This window comes from Amia ocellicauda, chromosome 4, assembly GCF_036373705.1.
Source record: "Amia ocellicauda isolate fAmiCal2 chromosome 4, fAmiCal2.hap1, whole genome shotgun sequence".
NCBI classification, from domain to species: Eukaryota; Metazoa; Chordata; class Actinopteri; order Amiiformes; family Amiidae; genus Amia; species Amia ocellicauda.
The window spans coordinates 36,871,411-36,895,382 of record NC_089853.1 but is presented as its reverse complement, the minus strand read 5'-3'; the positions used below and the strand labels follow the sequence as shown (position 1 = coordinate 36,895,382).

Below are 23,972 nucleotides of genomic sequence, written 5' to 3'. Positions count from 1 at the left end.
TTTCAACTGTAGTAACAACTGAGATCATTTAGCATTTTTCTCTTGAGAATAATAGATCATATCTATAAAAGGGAGAACATTTAGGAGATACTGTGAACAATCCCACAGAGTACAAACCTTTCCTCTCCTTTGACTAATATCTAGATTGAGGGTTGGCAAACCTTATTGCCCTGTATGCCAAAAGTCGAGAAATTACTTCTTTATTTATCATGTTACATGCCAGATAGAACTTTTAGATAATCATGTTAACTTTAACTTATTTAGCATCAGTTACACAATGCAGACATAATAGTAGCCATATGAGTATATTATTAATGAGTCAATAAAGGATTACTTTTTGAGCATGCTGTGTAATAATGAGAAACAGCTGTATTTTTAAATCCTGATAAGTGCATTTTTGTTGGGAATTCCAACACAATATTTTTTATTTATGATGATTTCATTTTTCAATGATGTGTGCATTTGTATGTTTGACTTTAAGATAATTTTTTGTAATGAAACACCCTGGTGAAAACATTTACATATTGATATGTTTAATTTACATAGATCACAAAAACCTTAACTTTCTGAATGTGAAAAAAATACACAACAACTATATCAAGCCTTATTAACTTACCTTTAATATTACTTGCCATCAAAAGGCCTAGACCCTATACAGGAGCAAACAATATGAAAGTTAATCTTCTTTCGGGAAAATCTGAAAGTGAACAACACTTTCTAAAACACAGAGATTTGAGACCCCTATTTTATGTGTTTCATTAAACTCAATCCCTGGAGGGCTGTCTGTATGCTGTTTTTTGTTGAGTCCTCAATAACTTAATTGGTCTAATTGTTTAATTAGGTAGATACATTTAAACACCTATCCAGGCCCTGGGATATTTTATAAGCAACTGTACCTTGAATCAAATACACTTTTAGACCATCAACTGCAAAATACCTTGCAAAATATATTTTAAATATCTCACATTGAATAATTAATTAGACAAATTATGTAATTGAGGACTCAGTTGGAAGGATAACCAGCATACACACAGCCCTCCGGGAATTGAGTATAAGAGCCCTGAAAACATAGGCCATTCTTTGAACATGACAAGTTTTATCTATCGGGGAATAAAGACTCTTGAAAATGAAAAGATATTGCTTGGCCCATAGGTGGACGTGTCCAATGACTGGACACAAAGACAGTTTGTACACAGGCCTATCCTCAATCAGCAACCGCTTCACTATATTAACAAATACAGAATCTTTGCCAGGACGGAAAAAAACACTTCTACTGGGTCAGTATTACTACTAAAAGTACACGTTGTACTGGATTATTCAGAAATAGAATATCCACAAGTACTGTGTTACAAAGTATAAAAGTCTGTGTTGTCTACAGTGCGAACTGTCAAAGTCTGAAGTAACATAAATCTGTAATGGTTCCAGTCTCTTATATATTGCTGCCACAAATAAAAGCAGCTATTTAGGAGCCCGCAAATGCTGTGCAGGGACTCCTGAAAGAGAAAAAGTATTTGCTTTCTTCATGTGCACAGAGGGGAGATTGTGTTGAAGCCCCTCTGCTTCTGCATTGAAAGAAGATCCACTTTCTTTATGGGCATATGCTGATTGCATATATTCTCTTTGTATTTAGTTTTAGCTTCTGGCAATAGTCCCAAAATTGTTTTGCAGTGCGGATCCACACTAATCATTGCTGTGTTAGTGTGATTCAGTGTGTTGTTTTTCTTTATGGTATTAGATATTATAACTTATTTATATCACAAGAGTGTGTAATGTACTGTATTTGTGTTTATATATTGATGTATTTATATTTTATTAATGGTGTGTTCTGGGAGGAGGAGTTCTAGACCTTGGGGTATAAACAGGGAGTGTGAGAACTGCTAGGGAGTCAGTTGGGAGGATGGGTTCCTCCAAGGAGGTGGTCAGTATAGAGCCCTGCCATTGAGTGCATTGTTCCCAATTAACCAGGGTAGCTCGGTTTTCCTGTTCTCTGGAGTTTTTGTTTTCTCTTGGGAAGACATACGTTTGTTACAATCATTCTGTTTGTTTATTATTATTATTTTTTAAGATAGGAAACTGAATTAATTTTTTTTTTTTTTTTGAGAACTGTCTTGTCCTGCGTGTTCCCTGCATCATAACACCTGACCCTAGGTCCGCAACAGTCACTTTCTCTATCACTGCAGAATACCATTTTTAGACAACATGACAAACAGCACAAAATCATATACCATATTTATCCCCTTAAAGCCAAGGAAGCAAAGATTTTTATGTTTAATAATATGATATACAATTTTACTGATGCTGTGAGTTGGAAATAATTCAGCCATGGAGCTTTTTTCTTTTGTACTTAATGTGCTTTTATTTTGTATAAATAGGTAGTACTGTCAGATTATCACACTGACTCAGTTAATATGGGAAGTTTAGATGCTTTTATTTTACAATGATGTTTGAATGAACATAAATGGGATTTTTGACAGGGTGTTATGAACAAAGTTAAAAACGTACCCAAACATCAAAGGCTTTTCCATTTTAAGTGCAACTTAAAAATAAAACCTAGAAGAACAATTGGGGATGATGGACGGATATTATAGGATACCTTAGGCTTGGGGTTAATTGGCTTTTTAAGAAAGACAGTTATGTTTGTGTTTGTCCTGGAGTTGCCTTGTTAACGAACTTGTCATGGAACAGAAGTTTCTCTTCTTTGAAAACTGAGTTTGTTTTATCTTGACTATCAGGAGACTGTGGGAAAGAAAACATTTCCCTACAATGTTTGGATCAGAAAAACAAGGAAAACAAAACAAAACAAAACAATTTTGCACTTTTCCTTGACAATAAAGTATTACCTAGTATTTTGCTGTTGGAATTGGAATGATATCAGAGATACAGATTTGGAATGGACTTGATTTGAATTGAAGTGGAATAGGAATTGGACCCAATGTTGCTGTGTTTTTGTGGAGGAAGTCCTGGTTATGTCCTCCAGGAATATAACTCTTTAAGGAAATTATATAGCAAATTTTGAGTAACATGAAGCAGGCTTGAAGACAGTGCTCTACTATGATCCTAGCTTGTAAGTGCATGTAAATGACAACTTGCAGTAAATGGATTCAATAATCTTGGTCACTCAATATTCAGGATTTTGATTATACATCAAAGTAGGATGCCAAACTCAGCCTGACCAAGATATACATCATTGTTAATACATTGTGCTGTAAATCTGGTAGAGTAGTACTGTGATGGTTCTTTAGGGAAGTATTTTGGGATGAACACAATTATTTTCTATGTACAAGGGGGGTTAGGGTTAGGGGGGGAATCCCTGTCCCAAGTAGCAGCTTGTGTATGAAAATAAAATATGTATGTAATAAGCAATACTGCATTTTCTAATTCAAAGTAATTTGTTCCCCCCCTATTACCTGCTTTGAATAACAGGCACAAAATAAAGTCTGCAACAAAATGGCTATGTAGTGTCGGAAAGTAATATGATAGATCTTAAAAGGTAATCTTCATTTATCATGATTAAATATGATATTTTCTGGTCTCGTCTGAGTTCCCTGTTTAAACTGAATGTGTATAATTAGGTAAAAAGACTGGAAAGTTTTTTTGTAAATTAGGAATCTGGAATGTAGCCATAATGTAAGACAATCTGAACCAATCCCCTTTCTCAATCTTTCTGTTAATGAAACATAGAACTGACCCAGTGGTGACATCATCCTTGTAGATCTGCCAGTACCCAGTGCTAAATTTACGACCATAGACAGAGACCGCATGAATAGTATCTTTAACAGATACAGATTGATTTCTCAAACAGTATGGATAATGCCTTATACTGCAGAAATGTATGAAGGGTACTCCATGCCCCACAACACACTACAAATCTAAGCCTGCTGTAGGAATTAATGAAATTTGCATTATGTATTTCACATTTAATATTTAATCACCTTCAGTTTTCATTATAGTACCAGCTAAGCCATTTTAATCCACTACAGTGCAGAAGTCAGGGATTGGGGCATTATACTAAATAATTATAATTGTTTTTTTTGTTTGACATGCAATTGTCAAAGCAACAAAAGTAGAAACAGATTAAGTTTAATCTGATGAAGTATATTGGGACGTTATCATACACAACATAAACCGTTTAACAGAATAAACAGTATAAGCTAAAAGTAACTTACAATGTTTCCTTTGTTCTGTTGTTGTTGTTTTTTTAATCAATGTTGTTACAACTAGAGATCCCTATTTTTAGACCATTTTATTTATAGGCCTTCAAACACACAGTACATCCCCACTATCTGATAAGTGTATCTCTCAAGTCAGAAGTCTACAAAGGAAGGTCTGCAGGACCCATGTGCTGTGAACCTGCACCACAGTTCACCACTTCCTTATAATTGGGTATTTTTTATTTGTTTAGGGTGATATATGATGGGTTATGTAAAATTTTATCTTGCATGAATGTGTTTTGTTTTTAGGCTGACTTTTATAGCATTGAGTCATGCCTACAAATGGGCTTAATAGCCCAGTACACTTACCTTGTGATTGTAAACAAATCAAGGAATGAATAAAAATAACTGGTGGTTCTTCTTTTCTTTCTCTTCTATTTCTTTATTTTTTGTGTATTTAGCTGGGTTTTCTATGATTTCTAGATAAAGTGATTTATCTAGAATAATCATCAACAGGTTCATTCATCACTATTCTGGGCACAACAAAATATGACAGCTGCATAGATGCATAAATATATAATAATATCATACAAATATATGTGCAAAAAGATATATAATAATACTTAAAGAGAATGACATCAAATTGTATTGCCTTTTTCCTGGCATTCAAATCCCTGCTTATGTTGACTTTGTCAGTATTTAATGTATACACCTCTATCTGTACCCTTCAGCTCCCAAAGCAGAACAGCCTCCTGTTTCCTGTCACTGATCTCAGCACCGAATGGGAAGCTGGCACCACTGTAGAGCAAAATGTTCAGATAAAAAGACATGTTTAGTTAGGTATGCACTAGTCACAATAGCAATCCAGCCCTCGTCCTCTTTGGCACTCCCACATGGTCGGAAACACGGAAAACCACTTCCCTTTTGGGGAAATAGCCCTTTTATTTGGTTCCTGTTTTCTTAGCTTTGTGCCCTTCAGCAGTTCCGTGTATATGCCGTTTGTTATACTGTTCTTTGAATTTGATCCGTCTGTTCTCTTAATTTAGGGTGATGTTTGGATATCTTTTATGAAGTCTATTTAAAGAACAGGCCTCTGAAATATTTAGATCCACTCGCCTCAAACAAGTTAACAAGTTAAGAGAAGAGTTTAATGTCATTTTAGAATTCGGGCGGCATCTGTTTTAAGACTTCTTCCTGAAATTCTGCATTGGAAACTGCATCATCAGGTGGATTGGCCTCAAAACCACACCCTCATCAGCCTAGCATTCTGTATGGTGAAGTTGTGCTGCCCCTTCCTTCCCTGATTGAGACACTTTGAAGCATTCGTGGCTGGAGGTTTTAGTCCATTCTTGATCTGTTGGACCTGAACAGTTGCATGAATGACCATCCAAGGCACAGTCACCTTAAATAGCCAGTACATTTGCATAACCATTCGTGAGTCAGCAGTTAGTAGTTTAATTTGACATACAGTGAGGGGAAAAATATTTGATCCCCTTCTGATTTTGTACGTTTGCCCACTGACAAAGAAATGATCAGTCTATAATTTTAATGGTAGGTGTATTTTAACAGTGAGAGATAGAATAACAACAACAAAATCCAGAAAAACGCATTTCAAAAAAGTTATAAATTGATTTGCATGTTAATGAGGGAAATAAGTATTTGATCCCCTATCAATCAGCAAGATTTCTGGCTCCCAGGTGTCTTTTATACAGGTAATGAGCTGAGATTAGGAGCACTCTCTTAAAGGGAGTGCTCCTAATCTCAGCTCGTTACCTGTATAAAAGACACCTGTCCACAGAAGCAATCAATCAATCAGATTCCAAACTCTCCACCATGGCCAAGACCAAAGAGCTGTCCAAGGATGTCAGGGACAAGATTGTAGACCTACACAAGGTTGGAATGGGCTACAAGACCATCGCCAAGCAGCTTGGTGAGAAGGTGACAAGAGTTGGTGCGATTATTCACAAATGGAAGAAACACAAAATAACTGTCAGTCTCCCTCGGTCTGGGGCTCCATGCAAGATGGAGTTTCAATGATCATGAGAACGGTGAGGAATCAGCCCAGAACTACACGGGAGGATCTTGTTAATGATCTCAAGGCAGCTGGGACCATAGCTGGGAACTTGCCGTGTTTGGAGGAGGAGGAGGAATGACCCCAAGAACACCATCCCCACCGTCAAACATGGAGGTGGAAACATTATGCTTTGGGGGTGTTTTTCTGCTAAGGGGACAGGACAACTGCACCGCATCAAAGGGAAGATGGACGGGGCCATGTACCCTCAAATCTTGAGTGAGAACCTCCTTCCCTCAGCCAGGGCATTGAAAATGGTTCGTGGATGTGTATTCCAGCATGACAATGACCCAAATCACACAGCCAAGGCAACAAAGGAGTGGCTCAAGAAGAAGCACATTAAGGTCCTGGAGTGGCCTAGCCAGTCTCCAGACCTTAATCCCATAGAAAATCTGTGGAGGGAGCTGAAGGTTCGAGTTGCCAAACGTCGGCCTCAAAACCTTAATGACTTGGAGAGGATCTGCAAAGAGGACTGGGACAAAATCCCTCCTGAGATGTGTGCAAACCTTGTGGCCAACTACAAGAAACATCTGACCTCTGTGATTGCCAACAAGGGTTTTGCCACCAAGTACTAAGTCGAAGGGGTCAAATACTTATTTCCCTCATTAACATGCAAATCAATGTATAACTTTTTTGAAATGTGTTTTTCTGGATTTGTTTGTTGTTATTTTGTCTCTCACCTACCATTAAAATTATAGACTGATCATTCCTTTGTCAGTGGGCAAACGTACAAAATCAGCAGGGGATCAAATACTTTTTTCCCTCACTGTACATTATAACATACATTTTAAAAGGGATGGTTGTATGAGCAAATCTTTAATATAGCTTTAGCATGTTATGCCTAACAACAGTGGAGACCAACACTTCTGTTTCCTATGTTCTCTTTCTGTGAATGAGTGATACATCAGCAACAGCAGAGTTTATTTTAGTATTGTCAGTTCTGTCAAGATGGAAATCAATGTAGAAATGGGATAATGGCACTTGCATTGCAATGTAAACACAACCCAACAGCTGTGTGCTGGTTGACTGGAGTTAATTTCCTGAAGTCTTGTCTCTCATCGAAATGGGTTTTGACTTCTTGAAGGAGCTACCACACAGATTTGGAAAGCAAAGATTTTCTTGGAAAAAAATGTAATAAAGCAAGTGACTCATAACCTCCCGCTTAAGGTAGCCCTGCTCATCTTCTTGGTGTCAGTGCATAGACAAAAACAACATCACATTAGCAGTGGAAGTCTTTTCATTTTCCTAAAAGCATGCACACAAATTTTGAGAGATGACCTTGACAGCAGCCTTGGTTTTTAAACCCCAGTCATCTCTTCCATTGTATTATTTATTGAGTAATCCCCTAATGTGCTTGAAGACTCAGCTGTCAGCCGGTGCCTTATGGTAAGCTGCCTCTGTATCTTTCATCCTACTGATTGCAATAGGCTCTTCACAGCCCAAGCAACCCCCCTTTTAAGGTAAGACATTTCTTTAATCCCCCCCCCCTTAAGTACAGAGGAGCTGCTATCCTCTCCTGGTACCCAAGTTAAATCTTACCACTATGCTTGATAGATACACTGAAAGTAATTTGAGTATTTTTCTTGAAGTGGAAAATTACTTTATTGTGCCACATTGAAAATACCCACTTAAAATGAAAAAGCCTCAATATTTAGGTACTGTAACACTATCAGGTGTTTGCCGCAGTGTCAGGTCTCTAAGGCGGGGTTCTGGAAACATAGAGGCTGGGGGATGGTGCAAAAATGAAGATTTATTTATTGTGCGTTAGTGATCAAAACAAAACATCAAATATAAGCAGGCACTTACTTAGCTCCTCTTCCAGCATAAACTAAACACATTCACGGGTCCCTCTCTACACACAGAATTAACTATAAACACGAACACAAGACAGCAACCAGTCCAATCCACAATCCATAATCGTTCAAAAGCATGGTCAGTCACCATAATCCAATTCTTCAGGTCTCTTTCTCTTGCTCTTCAGCTGGCACTCCTCTCTGCCTCTCCTCAACAGGAAACCCATTTTATCGTGGGTGGGAGCCAGTCATAAGGATTTCAGCAGGTCAGTTGCTGCACCTGTTAATGCCCCTCACCCAGGGGCCAGGGAAATGCAGTGTTGTTCAGGTCGGTCTCTCTTCACACCACCTGGCACGGCATCACAGTACCAATATGTGTTCATTATAGATGCCCATTTTTTCTGGAGCACTTCCTTCCAAAAACTTCAGTTTGAATCATTGATATAAACACTGTAATATTTCAGTATTGGACTGCAGTTACAAAAATGCTACAACTATACTACAATATTTGTATTTCTTGAACAGAATTACTTTATTTTGTGTATTTCTCACATTTGGTTAGACAATTCATTTTTGTTTTGTTTTCTTGGCTTAAATTACCCAAGCTATTTCTTATCTTCTCGATCACAGATTGTGTTTTTATAGTGTTTTTTTTCCATGTTGTTCATTACAATGTATGCTGGAGGACATTCAGAATGACTTTCCATAGTTTTATTTGTTGCTTACGATATTTGAAATGATGCAATTTGAAGAAACAAATAATATGAGACACAAATGGCAGGGTTTTATTCTGACCACATAAATGACAAAAACAAAATGATTTGGAAACTACAGCTTTGCAAAGTCTCCTCCTTATAACATCCATCATTTATATAATATTCACTTTAAGCTGTCTATCTATTTAAGCTATGCTGACACTCACATGCACATTAATACCTAGGCTACATTGCCATTGTGTGTGTAATATATGGGTGATTTATGACAGCAGATGAACTTCATATTATATGCCTGCATCAGTCTGTGGGTAATTAACAAAGAATGTGTTAGTTGTGGGAAAACACAGGGACGATTTAAGTGTCAGGTTATATTTTCATTGGATACTGTTGCTAGGGACAAACACCTACAAAACCTAGCCGTATGCCTTTCTTGCACTATACAAAATACGATTGTAAAGAACCTGGTTACAGACAATTTAAAATGTGTACATGTCTAAGCACTAAAAAGAGATTTATCCTTTGACAACTGAAATGTAGCCTGACTGACTCCCTCCTTGGGAGTCATGACTCCTAGTACTGGAGGACAGGGACTGCTGTTGGGACTGTACAACCAGGATAGACTTCGTACTGAAAATAGAAGACACGCATTTTTAATTGTAACCCCGATTAACTGAAAATGTTGATGACAACCTTTTGTTTGCGGGAGCCTTTGTCATGCTATCCAGTGAAAAACTGCCATCGAGTCCGGGGTTTTTACTTTGCAGTTTGTGGGTTTGTTGAAGTTTACATTTCATCCAGGCCCAAAAGTCAAGTCGAACACATTTTTCTTAAAAATAATTGTATTTCATCATGTAATCTACAAATAATAATAATAGTACCATAATAATAACCTTTTTTTAGCATGTCATGTCTGCTTGGGTAGTTATATTCAGACATAGCTAGTTAATGTTATTTAATCAGGCTCTTTGTCTGGTAAAATAGAGTAAAAGTCAGTTTACAATTCAACTGAAATGTATTAGTGCTTTATCAGTTAGCTTCACAAAAGGCACAATTACATAACGAGATCATGGACTGGGGGATTGAGGTCAACGTTGCAGTTACACAATGCGGGTTAGTTCAGTCTTCTATATTTCTCAGGGCGTATTACAGAGCATGCATTTATTATAGCCAATATTGAGCACATGCAGGAAAACGCAATGGTTGACCTGTGTCGCCATTGGAAATGAGCTTTGGAAAAAGGAGGAAAATCTTCCACACCCATAATATCCTGTGACTCATAAAATTAATGAGGCGCTTTTGAAACCTGAGCATTCTGGGTAAATGCTGAGAAATGTTCTGAATAAATGTGCTGTGCAATTGCCACACATTTGTTAACAGTGTGCCTGAAATGAGGCAGCAGTTCTAAATTTAGCAGGTTTTGAATGAGAGGGAAAAAAATAAACACATAATAAGAAAGGATAAGAAAAACTCGCTTTGAAGGGACACAGTTGTAGCGATGCTGGATGAGAGGAGTCAGTGCTGTGGCTTTTGTGAGGGCTGACGCAGCACATTCAAGCTCCCCTGGGAGTCTCCGTGCGCTCTAAGCCTGTCATCCTCCCAGCTTTCTTGTCTCCACCTCCTTCTCCAGTCTGTGTTCTTCTTCTCAGGCATGATTTGCTTTTCTCCCCCTTCCCTTTAGAAATTTCTCTCAAAGCACAGGCATAAAGAAAAGAAAAGCAGACCGATTAAAATTTTCAGGACACAGCCACTCAGGTCTGGCGGTCCCCTCCTTTTTTTTGTTCTGTATATTTTTCTCTTTCCCCAGCTGCCTTTCTGCTCTCATGCCATCAAGCCTCCCTCTTCGTTACTGAAAACCCCCTCAGCCTGTGAAACGGATGGAGTTTTGTCTTTTTAACAGCCCATCAATATAATTTGCCTGCTGCCGCCTCCCTCCTCCTTTTTTTAGCCTTCTTTCACTCTCCCTTTTTCCTGTCTGCTCATTTACCTTGTAAACAGAGCAGCAGTTCCTGCAGAGTGCATCTCTGCATTAACACGCAGTCCCCCCCTTCCCCCCTCTGCCATCCCCCTCCTATCTCTGTACAGTAGCGGCGCTGCGCGAAGCGAGGATGGAGCTGATTGCTAAGCAGAAATCAATGTGAAGCTGCAAGGTGACTAAGGGAATGGTGCTGGATGCTTGCTCTGTGGGCTGGGAAAGCTTGACCCACATCAAGGCCACCCGGCTCTCTCTTTTCCAGCCATCCTTCCCAGGCACTTCCTCACAGCCTCTTTCTCTTCCTGCAGACAGATGTAGACTGCCTGCCCTGCCTGCAGCGGCTCTTCCTCAGCTGCAACAACATCGCCAGGTAAGATAGGTGCCCTCCGCCACCACCGCCGAGCCACCACTTAACCCTGTCCTGCCCAGCCTTGGACTGAGCTGAAGCTTTTGTGTTTTGTTATGGGGGACTGGGAATGCACCATTCAGGGCAGCACATGGTTCTCCTCTGCAGAGTTGGGAATGGAGAGCTACAGGGAAGAGCAATTCTGAGAACAGAAACGACAGTCAGTTATTTAGTGCTTGTGCTTCAGAGAAATTTGAATTATGACTGAAGACAGTTGAGAGTGATCTGTTTTCCATCAGCACTTTCTATCCTAGTGAGAGTATCGGGAGTCTTCAACACGAATGCTTGAAGCCCCTCAGTTTTCCTGCCTATTGTATCTTGCATTTCTGGATGTGCATGAAAAGGCAGAGCTGAGAGTTGAGTGTCTGCCTTTGTGAATGTCACCCTGAATTTTTTTTTAACAGAATCTTTAATCCCTAAACCTTGTTATCTTTCCCACTTTTTGAACTGAAACGATCAAAGCAATCATTCCTCAGCAGAGAGCAGATGAGACATTATGATGATTCCAGGGGCTGTTTATTTGAATTGCCCAAGACAGATATTGGTATTCAGTCACCTTGTGGACAATTATTTATTGTGAAAGGGTGAAGCTTTGCTGAGATTTACTTGTTATTTAAACACCAGCCAGGTGTGTTTCCTGAACTGGATTATATGGTGTCTTATTTTTATTGGATACATTTGATCATTATCATAGATCCACCCCCCTCCCATCATCATGGCTTGGATTTTATAGGTTTAGTGCTCAATTTCCACCTGATCATGTTTTCTCTGTGAATTGCTACACAGATCACCCGTGAAGCTGCAGCAAAGAGTTCAGCTGTCTCTCTAGATTAAAAAAAAGAGTCAGTTGGAGTTAATTTGACAGTTAATACAGAGGGCTATCTGTTGTACCAGTGAAAGACCCACCAAACAGGCAAACTTGGTGGTCTCTTGGGGAGCCATCATTTTTTGGTGCAGGGGAAAAAATGAATAAACAATAAAAAATATTTGTCCATAAAAGTTGGCAACTCCTTTGCTTAAAATAAGGTCTTGACATACTGTATGAAAAGGCAATATGTTACCAATTATTTTGAAAGCATGTGGTAAATTCCTATCACATTTGCTGAAAGGCATTTGAATATGCAAGCAAAAATGAAACATTACCCTGGATTTGTGTCCGACTGCTGATCTACTACATAAGGCTTTTACTCGCCTTGTGCCTTCACTTAGCAAGTCTGAGGATCTGGTTGTGGCAAAATGTAGTCATGCAAAGTTTGGCTCGATCAACATGGATCCCATTGAATGGCAATCACATGCTGAAGCATTAGATTGATGAGGGCAAATCAGACCTCCTTTCAATCAGTATATAGTTAATTGAATTTAAATCCTATACAAAATGATGTTTTAATAGCATCTGGTACGTTTCCACTGAAACTCACATATTCCGATATCCTAATTATATTCCTGATAGTGAACAAAGCTGTGCTCTTCTGAAAAGAAGTCTGTACAATACCTGTACAGTTATGACCATAAATATTTGGACAGTGCCACAATTGTCATACGCCACCACAATGGATTTGAAAGGAAACAATCTGTGCAATATGTGCATTAAGTGTAGACTTTCATCTTTAATTTGATGGTAGTTACATCCAAATTGGGTGAACGGTGTAGGAATTACACCCAGATTTAGATGTGGTCCCCCCAAAAGTATTTGGACAAACTAACATAATCATTCATTAAATTGTGAGTTTCAATACTTGATTGCAAATCCTTTGCAGTCAATGACTGCCTGAAGTCTGGAACCCATAGACATCACCAGATGCTGGGTTTCTTCCTTGGTGATGCTCTGCCAGGCCTGTACTTGCCTTCAGCAAGTGAAATGCTGCTCAATTGGATTCAGGGCAGGTGATTGACTTGGCCATTGCAGAACATTCCACTTCTTCACCTTAAAAAAGTATTTTGTTGCTTTTGCAGTATGCTTCAGGTCATTGTCCATCTTCCCAGCAGTTCCTTCCCTTCTCCATACTCTTCTTTTCCCATAATTCTGGTACAAGTTGATATTTGTCTCATCTGTCCATAGGATGTTGTTCCAGAACTGTACAGGGTTCTTTAGATGTTTTTTGGCAAACTCTAATCTGGTCTTCCCGTTTTTGGAGCTTACCAATGGTTTACATCTTGTGGTAAACCCTCTGTATTTACTCTGGTGAAGTCTTCTCTTGATTGTTGACTTTGACACAGATACGTCTACCTCCTGGAGGGTGTTCTTGATCTGGCCAACTGTTGTGAAGGGGTTTTTCTTCACTAGGGACATAATTATTCTGTCATCCACCACAGTTGTTTTCCGTGGTCGTCCGGGCCTTTTGGTGTTCCTGAGCTCACCAGTGTGTTCTTCCTTTTTAAGAATGTACCAAATAGTTGATTTGGCCACATCTGATGTTTTTGCTGTCTCTCTGATTGGTTTGTTTTGATTTCTAAGGCAAAACTGAAGGCAAAACGCCCCAAGAACAAGCAGGAACTAAAGACAGCTGCAGTGCAGGCCTGGCAGAGCATCACCAGGGAAGAAACCCAGCATCTGGTGATGTCTATGGGTTCCAGACTTCAGGCAGTCATTGACTGCAAAGGATTTGAAACCAAGTATTGAAACTCACAATTTAATTCATGATTATGTTAGTTTGTCCAATTACTTTTAAGCCCCTAAAATTGGGGGGACCACATATACAAATGGGTGTAATTCCTACACCGTTCACCCAATTTAGATGTAACTACCATCAAATTAATGATGAAAGTCTACACTTAAAGCACATCTTGATTGTTTCGTTTCAAATCCATTGTGGTGGTGTACAGAGCCAAAATGATGACAATTGTGTCACTGTCCAAATATTTATGGACCTAACTTTTTTTATACAGCAGACACAGATAAATGGTATCCCTTGCATTTTCAGATTGAGCCCACTCAGATTTTGCATATTCAAAGATTAGTCACGTAATAGCAGGCTTGAATATACGGTCACAATTTATTATCAAACACATCCAACAGGATTAGTAAAGGCAATATCCATGTTCTCATTCATGTGCAAAGGGATCTGCACTAAAATACATGTTGGAGAATGTGATGGAGATATGATCAACTTCTTCCCTGATTATAAATAATGTATTTTTAAGGGAATCGATCAAAGATATCACTGATTTTTCTCTAACAGTAATTTATATATTTGAAAACATATATATGGCCCCACAGATTGTGATTGTGGTCAAGCATATCTCAATGTCTTCAAAGCCAGTTATTCAAGTATGTAACTTTTCAACCAGTTTTAATATTGTAACATTGCATTGCTGGGAATCAAGCCCTCATTGCTAGAAATTGCACAAACTTGTAACTCGTAACGTCATATATATATATATATATATATATATATATATATATATATATGTGTGTGTGTGTGTGTGTCTCTTTTGTTTGCATACTGTATGCTGAGATTTGACAAGGTGAATTGTCAGAGAGGGGCAAGTGAGTCATAATACTGTAATTGCTCTGCGTTTGCTTGGATGGGTCTGTTCCAAGTATACATCGGAAGAAGTGCTGCAACACTTCAACAACATCTCTTTTTGGACAGCAGGGCAGTGCTATATATGTGTGATGTGGATGCTGGAGTGCTATGGGAGTGTTGGTATGAATATCAAAGAGGCTGAGAGAGAAGGACTGAAGTGGACCCTGTTGGGTGATGTGCTTCTTGGTTTTAGCTACAGTTTCACCCTTGCTGTCCACTGAGAGTTTATGTTGAAAGAGGGCACATTAGATGCTTTGATGTCCAAGGAGAGGTTTGCCAAAGAAGATGTTTCCCTCATTAACATGCAAACTCCCTTTAAGAGAGTGCTCCTAATCTCAGCTCGTTACCTGTATAAAAGACACCTGGGAGCCAGAAATCTTGCTGATTGATAGGGGATCAAATACTTATTTCCCTCATTAACATGCAAATCAATTTATAACTTTTTTGAAATGCGTTTTTCTGGATTTTGTTGTTGTCATTCTATCTCTCACTGTTAAAATACACCTACCATTAAAATTATAGACTGATCATTTCTTTGTCAGTGGGCAAACGTACAAAATCAGAAGGGGATCAAATACTTTTTTCCCTCACTGTACAAGCTATACACAGTTTCAATGTCGTCAGCAACAAACCCGAATTTGCCAGTTATAGAAACTGTTCAGCCTTTGACATGAGTTTGATCCTCAGCAGCGGGATCAGTGAAATACTCCATGGAATTTTGCAGCGGAAGAGAAAGGGCACTTTCTTTTATGGCCCTCTTTTCTTCAGTGTGGAAGTTGGCGTTATCCTCATAAAGTTTATCCTCATCCAAAGTCAAGCACTTTATTTGGATGAATTGGCAAGGGGGGGATCTGTAGCCTCTGCACTGTAGCTGTGATCGCCAGTGCATTCATAAGAAAGTGCCCCTTGTCTTTGTGTTGGTGGAGTTCATTTGTTCTGGACATGCACTGACAGTGTGTAATTGAGCAGCCAGGCTAAATTTAGTAAGTCTCCCTTCTGTGAGAATGTAATGCCTCCAGGGAGCCCTGATGATACATTCTTGTTTCAGTGCAAAGCCGGTCTCCTAATTCATCTTGTGCCTGGGGCTTTTGAGCAAGGCGTTTTCCTCCGCATTCTTAGTACTGCTGAGCCCATTGCAGGCTACCCCAGTAGGATTTTTTTATGCTGCAGTTTCTGCAGCGTAGTCAGGCTATCGGAGGAGAAGTATGGCTGTTTCAGACAACCGACTCACTGGGAGCTATTAATGGACAACATCCTTTTCTATTTGCTTTTTATACCCTTTATTGTTCTTTATTTTTCTCTTAGTTAATCTTCTGTTTCTGTATTGAGACTTTTTTGCTGGTTGAACACATGAGGCATTTTCATCTTTATCACTGTTGCTTATTGCTGTATGTTTGCTGTATGTTTACCAGTCTGTAAAGCGTTCTCTGGCTACCCTGCGAAAGGCGCTATACAAATAAAAATTGATTGATTGATTATTTAGCTGCATTTCTTACAAGTGGCTTAAAAATAAAGTTGGTACCTGCGTGCTCTTTCAAATCTGGGGTTTAGCTTGGTAACATGGGAATATAGTAGTAATGCTTCTCTGTCACATCATTGGCTTTCTATTGTAGATTAATTTATGTGTGGACTATGAAGTCATGTAATCTTCTGCTTATGAAGAGCTTTCACGGATGGAGAGGGGAGCTTAGGGTCAATTGTTTCCATGAAGTCTCTGTTCACAAACATGTGCTTTTTCAATTCATATATACATTAATACCTTGCAGTTGTGCAGCACTAATAATTCCAAAAATCCCAAAGTGCATGAAAAGGCAGGAACCCCCACTACACAGCAGGTGGGGAAGTTGGACTCTTAGATAAATGTGTTAGAGGAGGAAATCTAAGTAGGCCAGATCGAGGATGTCACAAATTTATATTTCCCATGATACCAAGACTAACACACAACCTCTGTCCAATAGTGGCACATCAAGAAGCCCAGACTTTAGTTTAATTGGCATCTAAAAGACATAGTGTGGGGTGGGGGTGGGGGATCTAAGCAACCAGATGGATTTCATTTAAATTGTTTTCTTCTTCTTCTTCTTCTTCTTCTTCTTCTTCTTCTTCTTCTTCTTCTTCTTCTTCTTCTTCTTCTTCTTCTTCTTCTTCTTCTTCTTCTTCTTCTTCTTCTTCTTCTTCTTCTTCTTCTTCTTCTTCTTCTTCTTCTTCTTCTTCTTCTTCTTCTTCTTCTTCTTCTTCTTCTTCTTCTTAATAATAATAATATTACAAGGAATTAAAATAATGAAAATACATACAATACATACTGTGCCATATACTGCGCAGGGACTGGAGGGGAAGAACACAAATTAAGAGGTGCACAGTGAAAAACATGCAGTGGGCTGAGACTGCTGCAATAGTGTCCTGTCTCCAGTGTACTTGTCCACTCCCACCACTCCTTACCGATCATCAAGATGGTATAGCTAAACTCAACCTGCTCCTTCTCCCATCCCATTCTCTATAACTCACAGGTCAGTGTACCATAGTGGTAGTCATACTTATTTGCACAACGAACCCTGGCAATGATCATTTCAGTTCCATGTGTGTCTTTTGTTTAAATTAATGTCCTATTGGGAGTCTGAACCATGTTTGAACTGTGACTGTTATTATGACTGTTAACAAGACTGGCTCATGAGACAGTGTCCCCAATGTCTGCACACGTCCAACAAACACACAGTTGACACAAGGCGCACAGAACTTGCTTGAGGCTCCCTACCCACAGCTGGATTTATAATCTCATTATAAATAACATTCAACCCCCTCATACATCAAGCACGAAAACTTCCGGAATATTAAACAGAAAGGAAAGGAAAAGTTTAGGAGTCGGGGCTTCGGCAGTCTCTGAGGCTAACAAAATTGTTGCTCCAGCTAAAAAAATAAAAAAGGAGGGAGTAAGAGAAAGAAAGTTGGAAAACAGCCATCAAAGAGCTGACACCTGCACATACTTCTGTAAGGGTCTTTCCTTCTGTCTTTCTGTAACCTGCTGTTATCAGCTTTTATTTTTTCTGGGAAAATAATGACAGATAAATGAAACGAAGATGCAAATCTTATTATAATCATGTTATAATCTTTTCAATAGCAGGGATTGTTTTACAGGGATAAATTGCTCTAAAATTCTGTGGTTTGTGGAAACTCTTAATCAAGAAGTTCAAAGTATTCAAGCAAATGAAGTTTGTGCCCATGGAATGTGAAATATAAAGGAATGATGTGATAAAAATTGAATGTAATTCCTTTAATTTGCGAATTAGTAGGTCTCCCTCCATATGCAAAACTCCTATGTATAAAATACATTGTATGTTTTCATATATTTGTATTATATTTAGAATATAAATATATAAACATATGTTAACAAAATGGTTATTTTCCTTATGGGTCTGCTAATACTTTTCCATTTGTCCACTTTGGCTACTGCCCTTAAGGTCTTTATTGAGTCTGCCAAGTGTTTTTGGAATTTTACTATAATTTAGATGTTGCTGTCGTATGTCATTGTCATGCCTGCATAAATAAACCATAAATCAAGAGCGCTATTGACCAAACTTGTCTATATAACATTAAATAATTATAAGAAATGCAAACATAAACAACACAATCCATAACGCCTGAAGCAGGAGTGACACCTAAGTACACTAAATCTATCAAATCCCTGCTGTCTAAGGAAACTATGAAATTACAAAAAAATGGAGGACAAGTATAAATGTTTTTTTTAACATTTCAATTTTAAAGCAAGCATTTTGTTGCCTACAGTGGTACATTTATTTATTAATTTTTTATTAATGTATTTATGTGTTTGTCTATTTATTTATTTGAGTAATTATAAAATATATATGGAGATGCTTCCAGGTCATGGTAAGATACATTGACACAATGAGCCACAATTCAAAAGTTGCTTCCAAACCAGACATTGCACAATCTTCAAGAAGGATAACCAAATATTCTACATTTTAAAGTGATACAAAAATCTATGAGTTAAAGCTGTGAATTCAGGGACGCTTGTTGGCTCTCACACTTGAATCACAGACAGTTACAATAATACAAGTTATTGCTTCATTTTCTACGTGTGTTTGTTTGCGTATAGTTTTGACGACCTTGTCTGCCTTGGAGACTCCCGCTCATTATCTGAGGTCACCCTGGATGGGAATCCTCTAGCCCAGGAGACATGGTACAAACAGACTGCCCTACGCTACATGGTTCAACTAAGACAGCTGGACATGAAGCGAATCACAGTAAGCACCTTATTTGTATATGAATAAGTACAGATGTTCACATAATGTTTACCAAGAGGTTCTCACATATGTACCCACAGAAACTGAGCATGCATTTTTTTTTAACAAGAAATTTAGTTAAACCCAAAAACTTCCTCTGGCTCTCAAAAAATCTGAATCCTGAAATGTAAATAAATATTGTACGTATTTCCACATTGTTGGTCTGCATGCATACATGTATACCCCTTACGTGAGCCTCTGAATATATGTATCTCTACCTTGGAACAAAAATCAAGAAATTAGCATGACCATGTACTATGGACAACATCTGCAATATTTCATGGAAGTCCTCCTATTAAATTAACAAGCGAAATTCATTATGTGCGACACAACAGACAGAGAATTTCCAAAGAGTTTGTTCTCTAATTTAGTTTGGCAAACACAGATATGGCCTTACTTTAAGCGATGAACAAGGAAGTCTATAATCTGGTGAAGGACTGAATAAATAAATAAAGACAAAGTAGTCTTCCCCGGGTTAACATTTTACTCTGGAAATTGCCCCTGCATGAACTCCGATTGCGCAAATCATTTCTATAAACCCACACTGTTAGCTTTGCTTTTTTCCATACACAAGCGGTTTCATTGAAGTCCGGCTGAAATATCACCCAATTACTATGATGTTTAATTTACATAAAAGCAAACTGCCTTTACCCTTTTTTTTTTTTTTTTGTTACAGAGAGTAGCCAGTTTATCTTGCATTGTGAATACCCTTATAGGTTGCAGTAGGTATTATGAAAAGGCTGGGGATAATGGCTAGACTCATTGCATGAATTATGTTTTAAAGGTTTAAAGCCTATCAATTATGCTATTGATAGTGCTATGTTTTATGCATGAACTGTGTGACTGAGACTGCAGTGCTCGGTTTTATCTTGCAGATGTGCCACACAAGGGGGTTAGCATAGTTATCCCTAGTTATCCATATACAGCTGCGATGATAGCGACTGTGTGCGGCTTCCAGTGCATTATTTAATGCTGGTTTCAGCATATTCACTGGAACTCTATGCTTGATTTTTTTTTTTTTTTTTTTTTTTTTTAATGTATGATGTGAAAAGCTGTTACTTTAAGATTGCTCTCAGCATTCAGCAATAGATCCGTCATAAAGTGCATAATTGAATACATTATGTACAGTCCTTTAGCCAAACGAGTTTGTTCTCTTCCTGCTGTACCATCGGACAAACATAAGGAAATGATTGCACGGTCCAGATTGTGCGTGCATTCATGAACATTCCTACTCAGATTACTGTGGTGATAAATCACACACTTCATGTTCCAGAGTGTGAGGAGGGCTTAGGAAGGGAAGCGCACACAAGCACGATGGCCAAATAGAGAGCTCGGAATCTGGGAGGGCCCCTCTTCATTTCTCATCATGCAGTCTGAGAACTGGGGGTGGGGGGGATATTCCATCAATGCAGGGATTTGAATTCCAGAGTGAAGATAAAGTTAACTAATGTGTGTGTTAAGATACACTGCATCATTTAGTCATAATCGGAACAGACAAGAGTTATATTTGCAACAAGGAACGTTTGGAAGCTTGCTTATACTGTTACTGGCATCCCACTTGCCTAAATACCTCCATCTGCCATTCCCAATCAATCAGCCTGGGATTATGATTGATGATGATGATGATTATTATTATATGATTTTGAAGTAGTGTTTCTGCATCAGTACCAAAGTAAATCCCAGAGCTGTTCTTTGGTCCAGGCTAAGGATGCTCAGTTATTTTAACCTGCCTATTTAAGACATAGGACGTAGCTGGCAGTGCTTGAGATTGTTCTTGTTGCTTTTCTATCTTCTTCAGGAGCATTGGATATATTAAGATAGAAACAGGTTCAGCATCACCTTAGGGAAGCAAAGTCCCTTTTCTATATATACCACTTTTATCAGTTTATTTATTTTCTCAATGATTTATATAACTGTGTAACTTTTATCACGGAGAAGGAATATAACCTAAAGAAGACGTGTATGTGCCAAAATAATTGTTTCAACAGATTTAATTTTTAGAATGAAATAGAACATAATTTCAGTGGGTAAAGATATAACCAGTGTGTCCCCTGTTGCTGTCTTCCTAGTTTTTTTAATTCTGAAGCCTTTAACAGGTAGGCACTCTATAATGTTTATATATTAATGTGTTGCAAGTCATGCCTTTGTGATATTTACGGTATGTTTAGCTTTTTAGTCCTAAATATAAGCCATTATTTGGCTGGTTATATCTAAAATGTGATTATAAAAGTACCTGAAGGACTGCTCCCATAATCCACTGCACGGTGTCTTCCTAATGTGCTATAACTCCTATATGATTGGCAGAAATGTTAGAACAGAACATGTCTTTAATGGCCATGCTATTGTAACATCCACAGTCCAACCATCCCCAAGTTCACCACCAGAGGTCACTATTGCCACTCTGGCTCTCCGTCTCCATGTACCTGATTATTCTATTATCGTCCCTGCTTAATTTAATCATCACCACACCTGTCTCATATTCTCCTGCTCACCAACACTAATATTTAGTCCCCTTTGACCCAACCACCTGATTCAAAGTCTTGTTTGCCACTCCAGCAACTTTACTGAGCATTCCAGACCTGTGTTTAGCTTCCTTGTTATTGAACTTTGCCTTTCCTATTTCAACCATTGTCTCTGGGATTATCCTCTCTGTCTTGTTCGCCTAATCGACTGACCTCCTGCCTGTTTCGTTAACATCGCCTTTTGCCTGACTTCTGCTGCTCCTGTTGCCAGCCCATGACCCTTGGTTTGTCTGATCTCTGTCTGTTCCGTGCCTGGATTCTTACCTCCTGTCCTCTGCCAGAGTCACAGCTTTTGTACTCTTGATTTATTTTTAAATTATTATTATTATCATTGTTGTTGATGTTATGGCAAACTTAATCACAAGTGGGTTTTTTTATTTATTTTTTATGTCAATTAAAAATATCAGCCTAAAATACATTTAAACTTTGGCAAACAATTTAGATGATTTTCACAAACTAAACCAACTAAAGTCAACTAAACCTCCTTAAAGTAAAATACAGGCTTGCCAAGAGGGAGTGTGTTGACAGAGCTGGAGACTGAGACTGAGTACGAAGGACTCATGGGCAGGGTGCGTTTTGGCACTAGCCATTGTCATTGTAATCCTTAGATTGGCAGACGGAGACTAAGGCCAAGGTGAGGTCATGCATCAAACCCCAGCACTGTCTGTGGAATCTTTTTAACAGAATGGTGAGGTCAAAAGCATTCAAAGAAACTATAATGTCAATTTAATTTAAAATAGACAGGAATGCAAGGAAAGTGTAACCATATAAAATATATACTTTGTTATTCTCAGTAAAGTAATAGAAATCTGATTGGAAACACTCAAGCATATTGTTTGTATTAAGATGCTGCCAAAGCTTGGTTGCCATGGTCCTCCAAATCTGTGGCTAGAAATGAGCTATAGATGAACCTCTATTTGGGAGATGTGCCAGAAATACGAGAGCATAGTATGCAAAGCGGGAGGGGGGCATGCTAAAGCCTTCAAGATCTGAGCTTTGGTGTTGTTGAAGTGAATGCCCTTTTCAGATTACAGGTGTGTTATGTGTATGATATATATATATATATATCAAACAGATTTGTATTTGCCATAATACTATTAGTAAATTGTATGAGAAACACCTGTGCTCTAGAAAGGAAATCCTGGAAATCTTCAACTTCCCTTCATAAATCAACTGGCTATATGCATTGGTCCATTTCTATGATGATCAATCACTCATGATGAAGTCTTTGTTGAGTTTTGCGGAAAATAAATAAATAAATAAATGGCCACTCACTTCACCTGTCTACTATTGTAGTAAATATACTAGACTCGGAGCAGAAATGATCAAATTGACCACTAAAATGACACTAGTGTTGAATGTAAATGTTTCAGAGAACACCCAGAGTCACGAAACACAAGGAACAAATATTTGAATTGGAAACTGTGTTTGTTCTTTTTTAATCTATATTAATCTGTTATTGCCTTTTATGGATTTCCAAGCCTTTTGCATCTTTGAAATTGAACCAGAAACATTTTGTGTTAAAGACTTACAAAGAAACATTTAGCCAGACTATCTAAAATAATTGTGAAGTATATTACAACACATTTGACATGTTTAAAATAAATAAACAAAACTATTCATGAAGGCAAGCAGTTGTTTGTGTGAGGCAGAATGGAGAGGAAGATCAGTACTGGAATCTGCCTCAAACAACAACAAACAAGAAACATTATAGCTGGCAGAGCTAGCATAACAATTCTGGTTTGAGAACAAAAATTAAAATGTGCAAGCATTTGTCATAGGGAATTAAATGGGCTGTGATAGCAGATCGGTGTGAGAAGTGATCTTCAATATGCTGCATGCCCATCTTCTATTAATATTCCTGAGTCAAAGCCCTCTTTATATTTATCTGCATGTTTCATAAATGCACAGCATGAATTGGTGCAGCCAGTCCTTCTGGAAGTTGTGACAGGAAAAGGCCTGTGAATATCCGTATCTGTAGGGTGTAACTGGATAGGTAAATAGTTGTTGATGGAATATGACACATGACACCATCAAGCAGGGGGATGTGATTAAATCTTTACAGGATATTGTATATTCAGCTCCTAGTCTCATATAAGCCTGATTCCCAATTGCACTGACTTATGTAAAAGGAACATTATGTATTTTATGGAGTAGCTTGCCAACAATAGATCTAAATAAATCCTAAACTAAGAGTAAAGCTGCGCAATTCTCCCATAAATTGATCAGTCAAACAATAGATAAATGAACAGAGGTAAGCCAGGAACAAAAGGCTAAAAAGCATAATGCACTTTTTTTATTTTTCTTAAAAATGAAACCAGTTCCTTTAAGAAATGTACACTTATTTAAGTAAAACGTAAGCTGTGGTTTCAGGGTCAATTTGATAATACAATGTGTATTGTTGTGGTGTATGAGTATTGCTCTGATTGCCAGCCATATGGCATATTTTGATGTTAGATGTTTAGAATAAAATGCCAGCAAAACGCTGTCTTCTGAGAGGGACCTATATGCATATAAAG

At 38.3% G+C, this 23,972-nt stretch overlaps 1 protein-coding gene across 1 annotated transcript in view; it reads left to right on the top strand.

Moving 5' to 3' along the window:
• The window catches only part of lrrc49 (leucine rich repeat containing 49), a 106,242-nt gene that overhangs the window by 30,099 nt on the left and 52,171 nt on the right, over positions 1–23,972 (top strand). The window contains exons 9-10 of the mRNA XM_066702009.1: positions 11,012–11,073; positions 18,745–18,892. Of these exons, the coding sequence (XP_066558106.1) occupies positions 11,012–11,073; positions 18,745–18,892 (210 nt within the window). The remainder of the gene's footprint in view (positions 1–11,011; positions 11,074–18,744; positions 18,893–23,972) is intronic.